The 20,999-nt window shown below is 38.1% G+C and overlaps 2 protein-coding genes across 2 annotated transcripts; both read left to right on the top strand.

Moving 5' to 3' along the window:
• The first annotated feature begins 398 nt into the window (after positions 1–398).
• Positions 399–12,876, top strand: LOC105043768 (GATA transcription factor 27). Its single transcript, XM_010921460.4, is given in 9 exon segments — positions 399–998; positions 3,417–3,497; positions 3,500–3,781; positions 8,590–9,010; positions 9,190–9,262; positions 9,423–9,526; positions 9,611–9,797; positions 9,956–10,076; positions 12,080–12,876. Coding segments are annotated over 9 exon segments (1,728 nt in total). The 5' UTR covers positions 399–958; the 3' UTR covers positions 12,499–12,876.
• Positions 12,877–17,173: 4,297 nt separating this feature from the next.
• LOC105043769 (uncharacterized) lies at positions 17,174–18,095 on the top strand. The gene has a single exon (XM_010921462.4). It carries the CDS (start codon positions 17,312–17,314, stop codon positions 17,894–17,896), a length of 585 nt encoding a protein of 194 aa, XP_010919764.2. The 5' UTR covers positions 17,174–17,311; the 3' UTR covers positions 17,897–18,095.
• The last annotated feature ends 2,904 nt before the right edge of the window (positions 18,096–20,999 follow it).

Here is a 20,999-nt window from a genome sequence, read left to right as displayed (position 1 = left end):
TCATTAAATATATTTGCATTTGATTTTGGAACACCACTTATCAGCAAATGCCAACCATAAATAAAATTAGGCCATCATCTTTCCCTTTCTTCCACCTCATTATTCTTGAAAAAAAAAATGTTGGAAGCCACCAGCGGCAAAAGGAGTCTAGGGTCAACAGGATATGTATGTAATATTCCCTCCCATCCTTCCAAGTTCCTTCCCCTCCCCCACCACACCAAAAGGAAAGTGCTGATACACTGTATCTCAGTGTATAGCAATTTTCCCCAATAAAAATAGCTTATCACATGGATAATCAAAACAAGGCATGACAGCTTATAATAAATGGATTGCTAAACAATCAGTCATTTACTCACCATATAAAATAAAAAACCCACCCAGTGCCAAAAGCCCATAGCCCAGAGTCCAGACTCCATACAAAATAAAAAAGAAAGAAAGAAAGAAATGTCTCCCCCACCTATTCACCTCCTCTCCTTTTCCCCAACATTAAATTGATTCCCCCATTGGTGTTTCTCCTTTCCATTGGATTGTACAGATTCTTGCATAAAATTCCTTCCATCTCTGTAAATTTTTTTTCCCCCACCATTCTCCCCATTCCTCTCCACCTCTTTCCTCTTTTTGTTTCCTACCCTACTTCTCTCCATCTCTTTCTCTCTCTTGTTTTTTTTTCTTTTGGTCTTCTGAGACTGCTAGATAGAAGGAGGGGGAAAACCAGGCCTGGTGTTGGGTCTCTGGTCTCTGCTTCCTTGGAACTCTCTCTTGGGTTTTGGAGAGGAGAAAGCCTTTCAGCACCCACTGAGATTGGTTTAGAGGGCTTCAGAAATATATGAACTCTTTCTAATTTTGCTAAAAAATTTGCATAAAAGAACTGCTTTTATCTCTCTCTGTTTTTTTTTTCCTTCTCTATATTAATTTCTCTCTGGGATTGAGAAGGGGGAAGGGAAAAGGAGAGGTAAAGATGGGAAAGCACGGACCTTGCTGTCATTGTGGAGTCACAAGTGAGCTCTTCTTCATGTTTCGGATGATTGTTTTGATATAAAATTATGTGTTCGGATCTTTTTTTTGCTTCTTTTTTTCTTCCTTCTTTTTCCCCTTTTTGAAATGGTTTAATTTCTTAAAAATTAACAACTTGTTTTAGAACCAGGCGTCCGTGTGAAGCAATTTTTATACGTTCCTCTTCTTGTTCTTTTTCTTGTTCAATACTTATTCTCGGGTACCTGCCTGCCTTTGAATTTCGTTCCTGGAATATTCAAGGCATTCGGGTTACAGGAGGGTCCATCTTATCCTCCTGAAATTATTGGGTAATAGCTTATTTGTTTCTGTTTTGTTGTTAGGCGTGCATCTTTGTTGGTTTGTTATTTCCTCTTTTTTTTTTTTCTGGCTATTAATTAAATTCTTTGCCAAGTCTGGTGTTAGTATGATTAGTTTTAAGTCTATGCTTTGGGTTTGTGATGTCTCGCATGGATTTCTTCGTACTTAGGAAGCCCTAAGGAAGATTGTGGATCTTCTGTTTCCGATCTGCTGCTCCTGGGAGCATATATGTGTATCAAAAACTCACATAAGAGAGGAATTCCAGCAACACCTCTATCAGAAATTCTTGGGAAATTATATTAAATAGCAACAATTTCTTGTTGGCTTGCAAATGTGCTGCGGCTAATTGTATTCAGTTCTTCTAGTCCTTAAGGACTGCTGCAAATAGAAGTTCACTTGTTAGGGGTGTTTACCACTACTAGTTTAGCAGGGTTTCTAGCTCAGCCTACCAGTGCTAATATACCACAAATTGCCATACATAGTCTAAGAATAGAAACTAAATTTATATTAAGTTAGATGCAGTCATTTACCTTTACATTTGTTTGCTGTGTGTTTCATGAACTGAGACTGGCAGTCTGTTTCTGGAAAGTCGTACCAAAATAATAGCTGCCACAGCTTGTAGGCTCTATGTCAATAGACAATAGATATGCTCGGTTCTCATATATCCTACCAGCGAATTCTGGCTGCTGGGTGTCTAGAGAGTTACTCTGCTCAGAGAAAATGTAGTAATTTTGTTTGTGATATAAAATCATAGATACTATGAGATTACTCAGCATTGAGAGAAAGCAATTACTTGGTTCTTCTAGATCTCTAGATTAATGCATAATGTCTGGGCTTGCTATATAGTTAAATTATCTGTCAATTTCAGAAAGCAATTGTGTTTATCATCTTTCATCTTATCTCTCTCTAAGTCTCATTCCAGAGAATGCTCTGGAATGCCAGCCTCCATGTAACAAGGTCTGATCCATTCATAGAGATAATGCTTTTCTTATTGATATGCTGTGTATGTGGAGGCTTTAATTTATTTAGATGCATGGAAAAGTTTTTGTGATAATATGAACTAAATTTCTTAATGTTATCACCACCGATGTCATTTTCATGTATTTACATTGTTACATGGAGTATAGCTGCAAATGATCTATCTGATCTATTTTCCCTTCTTTTATATACTCCTCTGAGTGTTGTCTCCTAGCTTCTCTTTTTTCTTCTTATATGCATCCTCAGCATTTTCCTTTCTATTTCTATCCAAATGCTACGTGCAATGATTGTTATCCTCTTATGTTATTGCCTTGGTTAAGTCATGATTTTTCTTAGACACTTTCTTTTCTTATTGGTATTAAACCGTGCTTAAGATGCTTTACCATGATTTGTTCATACACATTTAGTGATCTACGAGTATCTTATTTTGGTATCTTACTAGGGATGCCTGCATAACATATAGCCAGTCTTAGGTTTCTTTTTGTCAATATTGTCAAAATAGATAGCTCCTACAGAAATGGTGACAAGGCAAGATTCATATTGTTCAGTACAGAAAAAACTATTGGTTATGTTTGTTTGAACTTTGCATATCTTTAAGAAAGTCAGTACTGTACTTAACCTTCAAGTTACAAGTAGATCATCCTTTTCACTGTAATGCTGCTCATATCATGCTTTTGCAACCTTGTTTAGTGTAAAAGCTGCTAAGAAGATGCTACTTCCAAATGTTTTTGCTTCTTGAAATGAAATGAACAACGTATTTCTAACAAACTTTTCTGTGCTGCAACTAGTGTCCATCAATTTCATTTACAATACGTGCAGTATGGAATGAATGAACTTATCAGAGAATTGCATCTTCTTGAGGGTTTTATGACCAATTTCATTCTTTACTACTTGAAATTGGAAGAGGAAAACTGAGGTTCTAACTAACCAGCGGTTGATAAAGTCTCTTGTGTTGATACAAGAGACTTGGGTTCGATCCCTCGGCAGAGCTTGCATCCATCCTAGGTGTATTTCTGATAACAGTGTTAATATGCCAATCACAATGTTCCTTACCTTTTTCAATATCCATAAGTTATTGGTAAGGTTTCTACATAATTTCTAGTTGCTAAAGCTGAATTATTCAACAGGTACTCCTCTTTGGCGGAATGGACCGCCAGAGAAGCCAGTTTTATGCAATGCATGTGGTTCAAGGTGGAGAACAAAGGGTTCATGACAAATTATACCCCTATGCATGCTCGAGAACCTATTGATTCAGAAGAATTAAAAGTTCCTAAGGTGAAAAGTATATCATTCAAATCCAAAGAACAGAAGCTGCACAAGAAAAAACAGAGCGTTATTACATTGGAAAGTGAACGTGAAATGCCATATTCTGGCCAGAACTTCCGAAAGATAGCTGATGGCGATCCAAGCAATCGATCTAGTTCTGGATCAGTGATATCATATTCAGAAAGTTGCGCACATTTTGGAACAACCGATGCAAGTGATATGACAGGTTACTAACTCTTTCTGTTCATTAATTAAACATCAAACCATACCTTCATCTAAATAGATGCTTCCTTTCTTTCACTTTCTTTTCTAAGATCTGAAGTTTTTGTTGAAGGACATGCATGAGTCAACTTCTCTAATCGAACTTGGGCTCATCAATCAAAGCAATCAAATTTTCACACGTTTATTCACCATCCTAATTTTTATGATAAAACAATTATAGAGTTGAGAATCCACAATGATTCATAAATTCAATTATTTTAGACTACAGAGCTTGTGAGGGGATTGACATTTGTTATTGCTCTATTTAGTCCTAAGCATATTAATAGAGATTGCCATTTCTTTTTGGCAAGAGACAACATACCAATGTTATGCCCTAGTGATGCACATGAATATGCATTGCAATGTTTTTAATTGAAGATTATTTGGTGGATGAGGTGAGAACTGCATGTGGAATGTCATATGTTCATTGCATGCTCTAAAGATAGTCAAAATATATTCAGGAGGCAGACCTAGGATAAATGTTGATTAATTGGATCGGTTCTAGTTATCTACTGCCTTAAAGATGGAGTAGGCTATTGTCATCTACACTCTGGAGAAACAATGTTTCTTCCATAGGAAAATGCATGTAAAAGGAATTAGGTATCCTAGACTTTCACAAATTACTATATTATGGACTTTTATGACACTCTTTCCATACATTCTATTAGATATTGATATATATGTATAAGGTGCTTTTATTGCATTTGTAATGGATAAAGACTTGGTCTTATTAGACATCTATAGCTGGCAATTACTATATATTTTTTGTTGCAGCATATTATGACCTAAATTGCATGAATCACAAGCTGGGTTGAGTGCAAAAGCATGAGTGAGAAAGCAAGAGGCTTTGAAATAATGAGGAAGTTTTGGAGTGTATAGAAAGCTTAGACGCATATAAATAAATGTATGCATGTTTGTGGGTAAAAAAGGGGATAGAGAGACTAGTATGTAAAAGTGACAATAATATCATATTTGTGTTGTTTGTGCACATAATGAATATTGGTGGACTACATGGCCATTTCTCTTTCCGTGAGGAGCTCCAAACATGATTCCCAAATCTCACTATTCTCAACTCCCATCTCAAAAAAGCAACAAAATAACTCCAATTTGTGATGGCAATATTTCTTATTTTAACTAGAATAACAATCCAAAAATCTATAAAGATTTCATGGATTAAAACCTACTAAAAGAACTTCATTTAGCATTTACTCCATGATGCAGAAACAAGTGAAAATGTGCTTACTGAAAATAGGAAGCACGAAGTACAGAAGAACTTGCTACCAAATTGCAGGAGCGTTATTTCAGTTATGGAGAATTCCAAGTTTAGCAGATTCTTTCTTCTTTTCGTAAAAAAATTGAGTACATTTTTGTATACCATCGGAATTCTTTCTTATAAATTTTTGAGATATCTTGCATGTTTCCCTCCTCTAGTAAGTTGGTGGTCAAAGAATGATTTCTTTTATCCTCTTGAAAGAGGCATGCTTTCTAATATGTGGAATTGTACTGATTGTTTGGAGCTTCTAAAGAAAGTGGATTTGAGAATTTTGTGAATGACTAGTAGCCAACTGAAGATAAGCTTTAAAAGATCAAGCAAAATATTTATTGCTGGGCGCTACTTATGGATCATTATTGACTAAGCCTTTCTTGATGAAAATAGGAAGTTGCTCCATCATGACATGGGAGCCACAAGTTTGAAACATGCGAATGGTCTCTCCACATGCAGGGGTTGGCTGCATACATCTAACTCTCCCTAGATCCCATAATGGTGGGAGCCTCATGCATTGTGATGCCCCTTTTGAGGAGGGTCTTAGCGCAACAATAAAGTCATATCATTGTGACCTGGGTGTCAGAGGTTTGAAACTCAAATAGCCTCTACGCTTATGGGGGTAAGGTTGTGTATCTTTGACCTTCCCTGACCCTGCAGCAGTGGGAGCATCATGCATTAGACTACTCTCCTTTCTTGATGAAACAAAATCAACTACCTCTATAGAGAACAACTTAAAGTTGAGAGATTTCATAGACTCATGGTCCTATATCAATCTGATAAAAGGGTGCCACATGGGTTTATAAGCTTGGATTAGTCCTCCATCCAATAGCTTAAGCTTTTTGGGCTATAAGTACGTGACATGTGGTATTAGAGCCAGGTTCAATGCGCATCAAAGCCTCAATCATGTGGGTACCTCATAAGGGGATACGAAGGTTGTATATGACTCAAGCCATGGGTGACTCTAGTAGGAGTTGATTTGTGATGAGGACATCAGGAGGTTGGGTGGGGGTGATTGTCATAGTTCCACATTGGCTGATAAAGGGGGTGCCACATGGGTTTATAAGCATGGAATGGTCTGCCCAATAGCTTAAGATTTTTGGATTGTGAGTCCATGACGAAGAGCTCCTTGAAAGCATTATATAGAGTTAAACTTTAGTTGTCAATCTGATGTCAACATGTTATGCATTGGTGGCATAAGACCTCATAAACAATATGGCAAGCTTAGAGACCTATCTTATTTAGGGGCACTTCAAATCTAGGACTGCAAAACCACCTGAACTGCCTTGTTCAGTGTGTACCATACCAAACCAATGTGGAATGGGATCAGAAAATTGTTGGCTCAGTATGCGATCCAGTTCATACTAGTTGGAACCTAGCGGGACTGCCTGGTTCTGCTCAGTACCGACCATACTGCTTGGTTTTGGGGTGGCGCCATAAATTGGAAGTGAGAAAGAAGGGGATTGGGAGCTGTCTCCATATTGGGTGCGGACCATACCGTATGACATGCTGTACTAACTGGTAACATACTGATATGGTTTTTGGTATTGAGATTATGGACTTTGCTTCAAATGAATTATTAATATGTTACCAAGTTTGCGGACCTTGCTTCAAATGAATGTATTGATGGAACTTTTAAAGTGGAAAAGAAAAGAAAGTGATTGTGAAATAGTGCCTTGTTTAAACAAGCAATGCTCATATTTGTTTGATGAGCACTTGATTGAGCATTATAGTCATTACCTTGCTAAGCTGCTGGTGCTTGTCTACATTAAGGTTAATAATGTTGCTCTGGGCATTCATGTTAGAGGCTCATGTATCGGAAGGTGAGCACTTCTTCTTAGGTTAGGCACTTATATGTGGAAAGATAACTTCTTCAAAGGTCTGGGAGCTTGGTTACCAGTTAGGCAAGTACTGGAGAATAGGAAATTTCAGGACATGAAATTTCAGGTTGGGTAATTTTTGGACAGAATTAATATAGCAATATCTTGTCTCACTCCTTGCCCAACAACCCCCCCCCCCCCACCAACACACACACAAAAAAAAATAAAAAATAAAAGAATCCCAGTCCTTCTTTCTTGATATATGCATGCATTCATGCATGTATGTGTTATCTATGTATGCCCATGTATGTATGGGGTACACATGCATGCATGTGTATGAAGAAAGAATTCTGAAACCAGATATTCTTGCATTGGTTGAAGTCCTGGGAACAGAAAAGGGCATAGAAGAAGAATATGGGCTCTGCAAAAGTGGATGGAATGATTAAGATTGACCCAGATAATTTGCATTGCATGCAGAAAGTCCAGATCTGATTGCAAGAAACAGATAAGAACTCAAGCCTGAGTTGAGCATCATCAAGGGAAAAGGTTGGACCAAAAGACAACTTGGATTTGGAGCAATAAGAAAGGAGTTGATTAGACAAATTGCAAGTGTAAATTTGATAAATGGTAAGACAAGGTGGATACCATTTGATTGGTATCAGTCTAACTGATTTGATAGTATACTTCCCTTGGATTCTGAAAAGAAAATAGATGCCTATTTGGCAAAGTTAACCATTGTTTCAAATATAATCACAAAAATAAGCACAGAAATTAGATCCACCATTACAGTCTCAAGGGTGCTGTAAAGACTGAATGTTCTTGCTTAGTCTTTTATCACAATTATTCCTGCTTTCAGTTTATAAAGGTGCATATTACCTTCTATATTATGACTTTTTGTTTACCTCATATTACATTAAACTCTGTGAAAGGGATGGCTAATACCTTGTGAACATCATTTTTTTTTTTGTGAAAAAATATTGTGCCTTTGTGTTTTTTGGTAAGAGATCAGAACCTTCAAAGTTAGTGTTGAAAATGGAACTTTCAGTGATAAAACTCACAATTGCTAAACCTTGCAAGTCTGAAAATTCATTGGACTTCAAGTATTTGATAACCTGAATTTTTCTCTTCCAATTTTTTTAAAGGTCTTTGATTTAATAAGCTCAAATGACTTGGAAGATTAATGATTAGAATAGTATTGGACTTTATCATTTAATTTGTTTATATAATGGAATACAGGATACGGACACTCAAGTGGTGTTATCTTTGTAGTTTTTTCGCATGAAGATATCCTCAAGGAACTGTGTTTATTGGATTATTAGTTTTGGCTTATAAGAAAGGAATCAAGTGCATTAATTGCCTTTTGCGTGTTGAATCTGATTAGCCCAAAAAATAAGTAAACAAAGAATATACTGACATTCACATTTCAACCATAAACTGACAGTTGATTCTATCAGACTTAATAGTCACTGAGCTATAATATGTCTCATAGGGATGAATGATAAGTAGAATTGTGATATTTGCATAAAACTATTATGTAATAATCCATAGATATGAATAACTTGTTTATCATCAACTTAAAGTTGTGTTCAAAGGCAGATTGTTTTCAGGCTTCTTGTTTGTGATGCTTTACTCTTATTTCTTCTCAGCTTTTACAGTTAGACATCTGATGTTTGCTTTTATTTTTTTCAGGTTCGGCACAATCAAATGTCTGGGATTCTCAGGTTCCATCCAAGAGAAGGACAGGTGTTACTCGTTCAAAGCCCTCTCCTGTTGAAAAGCTCACAAAAGACCTCTATACCATATGGCATGAACAACAGCCATCTTACCAAGGATCTTCTGAAGGGGATCTACTCTATGAAAGTGGAACTCCAATGGATTCATTTGAGATAGGCTATGGAAGCATACTCATTAGGAATTCAAAGTCCATAGAGGAGGAATCAGAGGCAAGCTCACTTCCGGTAGATAATAAATCATGCATTACCAATGAGGCTTATTCAGGGATTGCCTTCTTTCCTGTACATAGTGAAAGCAAAGGAATTAGACTTTTAGATTCTGGTAATGACAAACTTAAGAAGTCTACAGCACAAGTGACCAGAGAGAATGTCAGAAGGTACCCTCTTAATTAACTTGTGCAACAGAATATAAAACATGCATGCCTACTGAAGTGGATGCTTTTCCTAATTTAGCCATGATATGGCATAAAAAATTACTCTTCTATAGTTTTGTTCCTGGATTCAATTTCAGATTGTTTTCTGATTTCCATGTCTTAATCTGTGTTTGTCTTAGCAGGGATAAATTTTCCTATGATAAGTTACAGATCCTGCGAGACAGAGAATCATCTCTATGTTCCACAGATCTGCAAGTAAGATTAAATCTCTATTCTGTTTGTTAATGTTCTCTTGTGGCCTTCACACATAAATTAAAACCTTAAACACAGATGCATTTTGTGAGAATCTGTTGCCCAAGGATCTTTGTTGATATATGCATAATGCACTCACCGGGCACTGTTTATGTTGGAGTAGGATGTCATTAACTTTGAAGAACTCATGAGGTATTTGACGCATGAGGAACAACAGCGTCTGATGAAGTATCTTCCTCCTATAGATACTGCCAAACCTCCTGAGAGGTTTGTTCTACATGCTAGTGATTTTATTGTTTTAGCAGGCTGACACGATTGCCTTTTTATGATATTTGCGTGTTGCCTTTACAGCCTTAAAAGCATGTTTAGCAGTCCACAATTTGTGGAGTCTTTGTCTCACTTTCAGCAACTGCTTCAAGAGGGAATTTTTGATCTCTCCTTTTCGGGAGCAAATGTTGAAGAATGTAGGACTTTAAGGAAGCTTGTATTACTCAATTTGACAAAATTTAAATGGGTGGAGTACTATAAACATTTAAAGGTATGAAATGATCATTGCCACCTTGTGCATGTAGATTATAAAAGCTTTTGGGATGTGTATTTGGAGAAGATCCTATAAAAAAAAAATTCATCTGTTTGAATTATTAATTATAGACTTGGATGTAATCTGTGATTGATCTTTCACTTCAACTTTGCTAGGATGCAAACCATAAACAAATCACAGAAGGAAAGGAAATGGTAAGCAGGCAAAAAGCTCCTGGATTTCGCACTTCAGCATCCCTCAAGAAGACTCGAGATGGCCAGAATCAGAACTATCCTGGTTTGTATTCTTCCACATATAGGCTAAGCAAAAGTGTTGAGGTTATATAGATCTGCAATACTTAACAATCAATCTTTCTTGTGAATCATCTTTACCTCTTTTTCCCTTTTTTACTTGCTTGGTGTTTCCTTACCTTCAATGCCATATGTTTATCATATCACCTGAATACACCCTGTTTTTTCCTTTTGAGGCAGTAAACACACTAATTTTTGCTGACAGATGTATGCGATGTTCTAGAAAAAGAAATGTTTGATGTGATTGAGCTAGTCAACAAATTTTCTTTCCTGGAGGCATTTTCGTATGTTGCCATAAATTGGTTGTGTTGTATTGCAAGATGTAAGAAGCATAATGCTCAAGCTCATCCAAATAATCATCTGGTGTTGATTCTGATATAGCTGAGAAATCAATAAATCTACAAGGTTGAAAGAGTGTTCACTGGAAATACAAGTATACTCATTTAGTTGGGAGGTTAAAGCCGTGATGCTTTTTCCTTCCAATTTTTGAACACCTTAGATGTTTATATACATTAAGAATGTTGAGTATAGATTAAGAATGATATTTCAAATGTTCAAAGAAAAAAAATCATCGGGAGTGTCAAATAACCTTGGAAAGATGCACATATATTTGAATTTGGTACTTTCTTGGAATTCAGGTTAAGTCTACCTTTTGTAGACTATTAATTTACATTAGCTTTTTAGGTAAAATGCAAGGGGAAGCATGTAACAATCATGTTCAATTGATGGAATCTGGAACCTGTCGAGGACAAAAATTGAAAATGCATGAGCAGCACTGGAAATATGGTGCTGTCAAAAAATGGGATGTTCTAATCATTGCCAATTACAAGAAGCTGAAATATGGAATGGAGGAAGCAAGGCAAACATGTCTTAATCATGACATATATAATGGACTTCAAAGGGTGGATGTCATAGTGATCATGGTTGTGGGAGTGTTTTATATATATATATATATATATATATATATATATGTATGTATGTATACACTTTTATGGCTAGAAAGTAAAGGTACTTATGATTAGCAATCAGGTTATATCTGGGCATTATTTTCATGACAGTGCCTGAAATGAAGCACGGCCATTGTCTTATAAGCAAGGAAGAAATCAATAGGTTTTATGATACTCTTACAGTGCACATGATATTATCCTTGAAAGATTCTAAATTTTTATTAATGTTGATATGAAATTTGTGTTCCTGCATGATGATTTGACTGATCATTATTTTAAATCCAGTGAAATGGCACATTTAAGTTTTGATATGAAAATGATGTAAATTGTCAAATTTAGTCATAATAATCATTGTGTTCCTTGGAATTGGGGGATCATTTTTGGAATTATGACATCAGTCATGTAATATGTGTATAGTTTTTTGGGAGTCCTCAGTGTTCGACAACTTGATATAGAGGGATGGGCATTAAAGATCCTAGTTGTTAGGAAACATCTCTTAACAGCGTGCAGAGATAAGAAAATGATGCCTTCTGCCGGAGATAATGGTGATATTGATCATATTCCATTACTCACATATGGAGGCAATTCAACCAACTAAATAGATATGATATATCAGTCCTTTTTCTTCTTTTTTGTTTCCTTTGACGTAATGAGCAATTGGGCTTATGTTCTAGAAAACTTAGGTGTTCACCTACATAATACACTCGCGTATCAAACATATGCATAGTTACATATAGATTCTTGCATATAAATATATATCGCTTCTGTATTCATATTTGGATTTTGGAAATTTAACTTGTTTTACCTGTACCTATATTGCCTTTTGACATCCATTTCCATGTTAACTGGCTAGCTTGGACTAAGAGACTCATTCACTGATAAAGATTAAGTATGACAAAGTGATTGTGATTTGTGGGTTAAAATATGGTCAGGAGGATGAGGTTATAGATGGTCATATATATATATATATATAAGTTGGTTGAGTGAAATAGTGATTTGTAACTTGCCAGCTGATTTCGTGTTATGCTGCTGTCAATTTTAGAGCTGAAAGAGACCATGAGAAGCCCAAAAAGACTCTGCAAATCTGGGAGCACGAATCTTCTTTCAAGAAATCCAACTCAGCTGAATTGTAGTGATGTAGGCTCGAAGTTAACTGATGATGCGGATGATTTCTTGGACAATGAAGGGGCTTGCTTCAGTCCAAGAAGCTTTTTTGCATCTCCTCCAGATAGGGGCACCATGTTGGCTCCTTTACAATTCAGTGATGACAGTACTGATCATGACCTGTTGCTGGATGTGCCGTGCAATGGATCATTCCCCGAGGCGGAACTACTTTGTCATCCTTGGAAACAGAAAGCAGCCCAAAGCAGTTCCCCAGCAGAGAGTGGAGTTGCCCAAGGTGAAGAGAGTCTTTCCAACTTTCCGTCCAGCGTCAGCAACAAACAGCTGAACCACCAGTAGTAGAATATATCACATCTTTCCCTTAAACAAAACTGAAAAATCATAGTGTTCCAATGATGGGTGTTCCAGTTTGAGCCTCTCTCCCATCATTTAGTTTCCTATAATCATGTTGCGGTCTTCTTTTCAGTAAGCTGAAAGCTGACATTCACCACCAAACTGGCTTGGGCTGGTTTCTTTCTTGTATAGCCTGGCAAGAGAGTTGTAAAATAGCTCAGAGTGCAAAAGGAGTCTCTCTTTAGTAGTGAGGGAATGGAGTTGCAGGAATTTGTATGTATTGTCAATAAGTACACTAGTGCTGCATCACCATGCTATTTGCTTGTGGTTGTTTGACGCATACTCTGTTGCTCACATTGGTGAAATTTGCATTGCTGGTTCTCACTTTTTTCAGTGTTTTGCAGCCTCAGCTCCTAGAAGCTGCATCCATGTGAAGCTTGATAAATTTAGCTTTTTTTTTTCCTGGTGCACTTGAGCTATTTATCCTTTTGGAGTACAGATATTTACAAGGGAAAGATTTCCTATCTTTACTGAAATCAGATGAACCCAGATTGCCTGCAGAACCTTCTGTCGTTCTGGTTCGGTCATAACTCCTCTTATGCAATGTTTCATACTCTTTCTATTCAAGTTGTTGAGGTCTTTTGGCAACTTGGACTGCATTGAGGGTACTTGGGAAGTATGTGGCAGTGGTGATGGTTCAGGAGGTAGGCCCCTCTTGGCAATGGAAGGCTGTTGTTAGGACTAGTTCCACTTAGTTGAGCTGGTGGTAAGGTGGGTTAGGCTTTTGTCCATTGACGGAAAGAGTGATTTTGGATGGCAACATTTTCGTTGCGCGGGGCATCCGTGATTTGTGCCCCAAGGCGTGAAAGATCAAGCAGTGAGCCGAATTATGGTACAGAATGGTGTGGATGAAATGACCCTACTCCGAGCCACGAGGGGCAACTTATTCAAGTAGTGCACTGCGCACGTTTGGTTGGGAAGTTGGACTTGTGGTCATAACAGGAATTGATTGATTGGAATTGAAATGAAATTGATTGGAATGAGAATTGAAATGGTTAGATCCTTCAATGATTGAAATTAAAGTAAAATTTAAATTTTGAGAGAAAGTAAGAATTATATTTTGAAAAATTAAAATATTTTTATTCTTTTTTAGAATAGGATTCAAATCAAATGGTTATAATAGAAGTTATTTTTATTTAAGAATCGAACTCTCTTTAGTCAAATATACTCTAAGACTGTGTTTGGTTGCAACTAAAATCAGAATGGATGAGAAGGAAAGTTGGAATGGCCATATTCTTTGACATATTGGTTTTGGGATGAAATCGAAATTGAAATGTGATTTAAACATTAGGAGGGAGTTGAGATTTAATTTTGAAAAATTGAGGTATTCTTATTATTTTTTAAAATTAGAATATGAACAGGATTCTGGTCACTTGTTTTCATTCGAGTCCAACATCCTCCAACTAAAATCTGTACGTGCATTTTAATCAAAGTATTGTTTGATCAGTTGATGAATTATGATCATCCCATGGCCTTGTTGTCCCATCAATTTGCAATCGAACCACTTAATCGGGAAAAAAAAAGATTACATTGCAATCAAGTCACACAATATACGACCTATGCCAAAAACTCGATATGGAGTTCTGTTGCGGTTGAAATCCATCTTGGACCGGAGGTGCTGGAGTAACACGACGTCTAATGGATCGGCGGCAATCGAACTTGCAAGAAAAATTGCAACTGGAGGTCGCTCCAACGAAAATCCTTCGATGCTTAAATCGAATTTTTCGCAACAAATGGAAAAGAGCAAACATTTATGAGAGAGAGAGGAGGCATATCTTTTGGAGTCCCCTGTGTATCATTTTATAAGTGAGATTGGAGTTTTGAGAAAAAAAAAAGATCGTAAAGGATATTTTTATCCCTCATCATGTTCTTGAGCACCTGATCTGATTCTTTGATTTTCTGAATTGGTGAATGATATCACCTCATAGCCAGTGGGGACTATTTTTATTAATTGCATGAATTAGCAATCAGGGCCAGAGGAATGGCATGGCTTTGTTCATGGCCACCCTTATCATTAAATGGGATCATGAAGAGGCCTGTTACAATCATCATAACAAACTGCTATCTTTAATGGCCTGATGTGATAGTTATTTTGAAGATTTTGGATCGAGATCATTGGATGCTTCGATCGAACCAAGAATCGAGAGAGTAGGCCTCGGAAGTCGATCATGCTCCGTCAGATTGCGTAAATCGGCGTGAGCCTAATTAATCACATGTAGACAGCTGTTTGCAGAGAAATGACTTACTAGAGAACGTCATGATTCAATGAGACTATGTGGGAGTTAATTTTTTTCAAAATATTTTGATGTAGTCACTCGCGTGATATATGATTAGGAGTAAGAATCGATCAAAAATTTTTGAAAAAGACATCAGAGTTGGAGCCTCTCTTGACTTGATGCTCGATGCCCGAATGTCACCTCAGGGCCAACGACTAAGGACTCGATCGAGATAAAAATCAGCTGTTCGAACGCCGATCGGTGGCTGAAATGAAAATTGACGGCCAATGTTGGGATCGATAGAAAACTGAAGTCAGCGGCTGAAATGGGGATCGGTGCTGTAGCTTTCTTTGGGATCTCTTCTGTCTCTTATCTTCGGTATGGTTGAGGTACCACGACTCTCTGGTTTGAGCTGAGATCGGGCCAGGGAGTAATATGCCATTCCCGAAGACACGGGTCAAATCCCAATTTTTCTATCCACTGAATGCGTGGCACGGGTGTTTTTCCGGTGCTGGCAGAAGATAAACGCGTGCATGTGGAGCCTTCGGCGCCGATTGAAGTGTCATGCATCCAGAAACGTGAGGTCCAGGATCAGCTTCAACAGAGAAATTTTTTCGTGTTCGTTCCAGTTATAATTTTTATTTTAATAAAAAGCACGCTAGCCCCCGAGACAAAATAATATAGACTTTTCCGCTATTTATTGTGAATATATCATCGTCCAAATGATTTTTTTCTATGATAAAATGGAAGGATCTTACAAGGGAATAAAAAAAAGCAAAACAACAATCTGAAAGAAAGAAATCGCATCAATACGATCCTAGGCTCATCCGTTGGCAATTCGCAGCACTTCAAAAACGCCAAAACTATAGCGAATCAATGAATGGGATTGAACCTTCCAGTCTAATCCTAGCCAATACCCAAAAAAAGATACCCTCCCTACTCGCTACTCTCTACGCAGGGCACAAACAAAGCGCCCAATTTGTCTTTCCCTGGTGCCTATTTCCAAGTTCCAACCCACTCGACGCGTTCTAATCAACGCAAGGAAAAAAAAGCCTTAATCCCCATAAGACCCGGCCAGCTACGATCCCCAAAATTTTATTAACATTTTCAGTAATTTTTTTGTACCCCATGTGTGGTGTAATAGAAGTACACCATTTAATAAGATTTAAATTTAAAATATATTTAAATAAGGAAAATATTTAATATTGTTCAATTTTTTTTTAATTTTCAATGATAAAAATATTTTTTCTCTTCAGATAAAGAAAGAACAATATTATTACTTTCTGATATCTTATATAATTTTTTATGAATATATATAATGTCCTAAATTATATGTATGACTTTTTATGTCTTTATGACATCTTGAACAATATATATAGCTTCCTAACGTCTTATATTACTTTTTATAAATATATATGACATCCTGAATAATATATATAATTTTTTATGAATATATATGACATCTTAAACAACGTGTATAACATCTTAAACAACATGTATGGCATCTTAACACTTTATATGACTTTCAGTGAATATATATGATATCCTAAACAATATATATGACTTCTTAACTTCTTATATGACTTTTTGTGAATATATATGACATTCTGAATAATATATATGACTTTCTGATGTCTTATATGACCACCTATTGGTCATATAAGGCATCAAAAAATCATATATATTATTGAGGATATTATACTCATATATTATTTAGGATGTCATATATATTGACAGAAAGTCATATAAGATTTTAAGAAGCCATATATATTATTCAGGACGTCATATATATTCACAAGAAGCCATATATATTGTTCAAAATGTCATATATATTTATTTAAAGTTATATAAGATATTAGAAAGTTATATATATTATTTAGAATATGATGTATATTCACAGGAAGCCATACATATTGTTGAGGATGTCATATATATTCATAGGAAGTAATATAAGGTATCAAAAAATTATATATATTGTTCACGATGTCATCAATACACAAAAAATCATATATATAGTTTAGGATGCAATATATATTTATGAAAAATCATATAACACATCAGGAAGTAATAATATTGTTTCTTCTTTATTTTATAGAGAAAATAATATTTTTATCATTAAAAATTAAATAATATTAAATATATATTTCATCGTTAAATATATTATACACTTCAATATAATTAGACGGTTCTTTGTATCAATCTTACCGTATTATATACGGTGCACAAAAAAATACTCATTTTATATTAACAATAAAAGAAAACTAAAGCTCGTCAGCCGGCTCATCTGGCATTCAAAATAAAGTCCGCCCCCTGACCGCCAGAACGCATTCCCATTGGTTATTTTGTAGGGTCCACTCAAGTGACCAACCTCGTGTACTGCGAGACCATGGCGTACACCCCAAGAAGGAGGCGGCCCCCACTCCCTTCCAAAGTTCCAGCGTCCGCTCCGTTCCCGTTTCTTCTCCCCAAGAAGTCATCGGTAAACGGTCTCTTTTTTTCTTTTGCCCCCTTTCCATTTCCATTGCCAGGGGAGAAGGGAGGGCATGGCGAACTACGGCGCCATGCTGCGGCGGTCCGGCCTGGCCCACGCCACGGCGGCGGTGGCGGAGCGCGCCCGCTCCACCCGCAAAGCCCTCTCCCGCTTCGCCCGCCCCCAGGCCTTCGCCTGCCCCGCCGACGCCGAGGCCGCCGCCGTCCGCGCCGTCCGCAACATCGCCTACTTCCGCCTTCACTACGCCCTCGTCCTCTGGATCCTCCTCCTCTCCACTCTAGCCCCCTCCCGCCGCGCCTCCATGCTTTTCCTCATGGCCGCCTCCAAGGTCGCCCTCTTCTACGGCGTCCTCCTCCGGGCCGTCCCTAACTCCGTCCTCCTCCGCCGGATCCTCGACCGCCGGCTCGTCCTCGCCCTCTTCCTCATCGTCATCGTCGTCGAGCTCGCCCTCACCGACGCCATCCAGCACCTCCTCCTTGCCCTCGCCATCGGCGTCCCCCTCGTCCTGCTCCACGCCGTGTTCAGGGTCAGGGACGATCTCGTGGCCGGCGACGAGGCCGCGGCCGCGGTCGACGCGGCGCCGCTCTCGGAGAAGAAGGAGAAGGAGGATGCCGATCTCGAATCTGGATCCAAGTGATCGGCTCGGCGACACGGTTAAATTTTACATATAAAAATACGTTTTACTTCTTTTCAATATAAGTTTTGGATAGTTATTAATTTGGCCGGATGTTTGGTGATGACTAGTGGGGCTCTAATATATGAATTTTTTATGAGCTAATCATTTTTATCTTCAAATTATAGTCACTAATTAATCAACGTTGAGATGGCTTGGTGTACTTTGTTTTTGGTATTGTCCATTTGTTGGCAATGCTTATAAATGGTTGCCAACTCATAGCTTCAGATCAATTGCTTGATGCTTGTGCTGTGATACTGGACTTTGGTTTGTAAGCCAGTTGCAGTTGGATAATTTCGGCATTGTAGTTTATAATCGATAGTGTTTAGCTGGTTTGCTTGTAGTTTAGTTGATCAAAACTGTTAGGAGGGTTTTTGATGCTTCAGATGGAGGAGCTTTGTTTGAGCTTAGCAATGAATAAAGGGCAGGATGGTGGAGTTTATGTTAATCAACTATAACTGTGCTTAGACTGAGCGCCTTCTCCAACAACATAAAATTGATGTCTCTCCTAAATATTTCAGAACTGCTTAAAGTTTGTTTGGATTTCATATTTAGCAGGCCCGACAACATCTCTTTCTTCCTCTCAAATTACGGAAAAAAATTAAGAATGCACTATCAGTTAAAAGGGACTAATTTTTGCCTTGCACGACTCAGTTAATAATTAACTATGCCTCTATCTCTACATTCTCAAGGGAAGGACATCATTTGCACAATTGAGCTTTCCAATTCTGTTGTGTATTGCATGCTAATGTATCAGGAGCAAAGCAGATTTTTTTGCAAATAATCCAGGACATTGTTTCTCTCTTTTTAGAGGACTACAGATCCAAAGGTCGTAAGTCTTTGAGTTGGTTTAAGGATGATGGAATTCTTACAGTTACTCAGAGATCTTCACCTTCACAGTTGCCCGGTTTTTCTGATCAAAGAGGAAGAACCGTTCGGGTCATTGGGAGCTACGGTCCAGCCGATCTACATTGTGCAATTTGTCATGATCTCCCCGTGATTTTGGGCTAAACTTTCCTAATAGTTATAAGCACTCCCCAACTACCAACCTGCATGCATGTTATTCTTGTGGTCGTGGTTTCACAAATTAGGTAAACTTTTACGCATTAAAAACCTGTGGTTAGGTTGTTGCAACTGGGATAATTTATTCACACTAATGCTTGGTGCCGGAAACGAAGGCTTTGAGACAATTTTTTTCCACTTTCCGCAGGATTCATCATTGCTGCTGCTTTTTTAATCAATGACCTGGTCTAAGCCTAAATGCAAACGGGAGTCGGACAGGCTTTACCTAGTCTCGGTCAGATCCAAGAGCTATTGCTAGCCCTGACATGTGACCTACACCAGGTTTTCGTAGTCACATAAATGCCTACCCAAAAAAGCATGATGAATGCCGAATGCGGCAGAGGTGGAATTGTTGCCCCTTTTTTTTTTTTGGTACAGAATTGTTGCCTTCTCTAAAACAGCATAATAAACACAGAGGTGGATTGTTGCCTACTCCGTAGCATGGTTCATGATGCCTGTCTGATATTAGGAACATGCAAAGATTCCATTCCAACTGCGGTAGAACTCCATTCCTCCACGAGACAATGCGGGTCCGTCTAATTGAATGTACCAGCAATATGCAGCATACTAGCAGTAGCATATATTCCTGCAATGCATAAAATATTTTTTAGATTACTAATTTAAACAGGATACGAACGTAAGTATGTAAAGATGGGGATATGATAAGATTAAAACTAATAAATGATGTGGCCCGTGGTGCAACTACTACGTTTAAAATGTAATTTTGCATATGTATATTTTTAATCTGGCATCAAACGCTGCGGGATTGTTCTACTAAGAAAAAAATAATTATATAAAAAATTTTAATTTTTTTTATATTTTTTAATTTTAATTTTTATTTAATACAATTAAATCATTCAATTTTTAAATTAGTTCAATGTATATTTTAACTATAATTTTTATTGACTTAGTGTTACAAAATTGGAGCTATAAAATATCAAATAGAAGGTCATACAGATGGATCACATGGTACCAACTTTGGCACGATCGATTAACTTTGGCACGATCGATTAAAGAAAATTATAGACAGGATCTGAATTGAATCAATTTACGTAATTTGATTATTTTAAATAAAAATTTAATATAAAATTAAAATTCTTCAAAATAATTTAATTTTTTTTACATAATTAAGATAAAAAATAAAAATCCTGCGGCTTCATTAAATTGTCCACCTTCACCGTCTTCGTCAACTCCGTCGGTGAGGACTTTGATGGCGGCGAGGAGGCATACGAAGCAGGAGATGGTGGCGGAGTACGGCAATGCTGCCGGGATCGCGGCGGCTGCCCGCTGGGCGGAGAGGATGATGAGGCGGGCGGTTCACGGGAGGAGAGCCATCAGGAGAAACAGGAGAGCGGGCCGAGAGAAGCTCAGGCCTCGACGGTCCGCGTTATCTCTCACACCGCTATTAGATTTGTGATCGCACCGGATTAGAGTTTCCGCATTGTTGCGGCCAATCCCCTCGTCGCCTGGTCGCCGGGAACGAGCGCCTGCAAAAAAGGAAGTCCACACTGGCCGGAGGTGGCTCCAGCGGGGACCCTCCGACGGTCAAGTCAGAGAGGTGACTGGGCAACAGTAAAATGAAGACAGAGAGCTCAATCGAGAGAGAGAGAGGGAGGGGGAGCAAGCCTGTGGTTTCGAAGTCGAAAATGGAGGTCCCCTGCACTGTTGCCTTCCCCGATTTATATAGTGGAGCATGGTATGGCGCGGACAATGAGGAATTGTCAATTCACTGTAGACTGTCAGAGTCGCCGTAAAAGTATCATATCGCCGTAGAGCTGTCAAATCACTAGGGTTGACAATGCCCTAAGCGGGATAATGCCCCTAGGCGGCAGTGCCGCATGTCGCTGTCAGGGCTGACAGGCTCTGGCGGCTGTACGGCGATCGGAGGAGTCGACCGACCCTAGGTCGGTGGCCAGCTGTGTGGCGCCGGGTGGAGATTCGGGCCCCTCCGATGGTCAGCCGGGCATGTTGCGAGAGTCGGCCATCAGACTTCCTAGTTCAGTCG

The sequence above is a fragment of the Elaeis guineensis genome, chromosome 4, assembly GCF_000442705.2.
Source record: "Elaeis guineensis isolate ETL-2024a chromosome 4, EG11, whole genome shotgun sequence".
NCBI classification, from domain to species: domain Eukaryota; kingdom Viridiplantae; phylum Streptophyta; class Magnoliopsida; order Arecales; family Arecaceae; genus Elaeis; species Elaeis guineensis.
The sequence above is the reverse complement of the archived record's forward strand: the minus strand, read 5'-3'. Positions and strand labels throughout refer to the sequence as shown.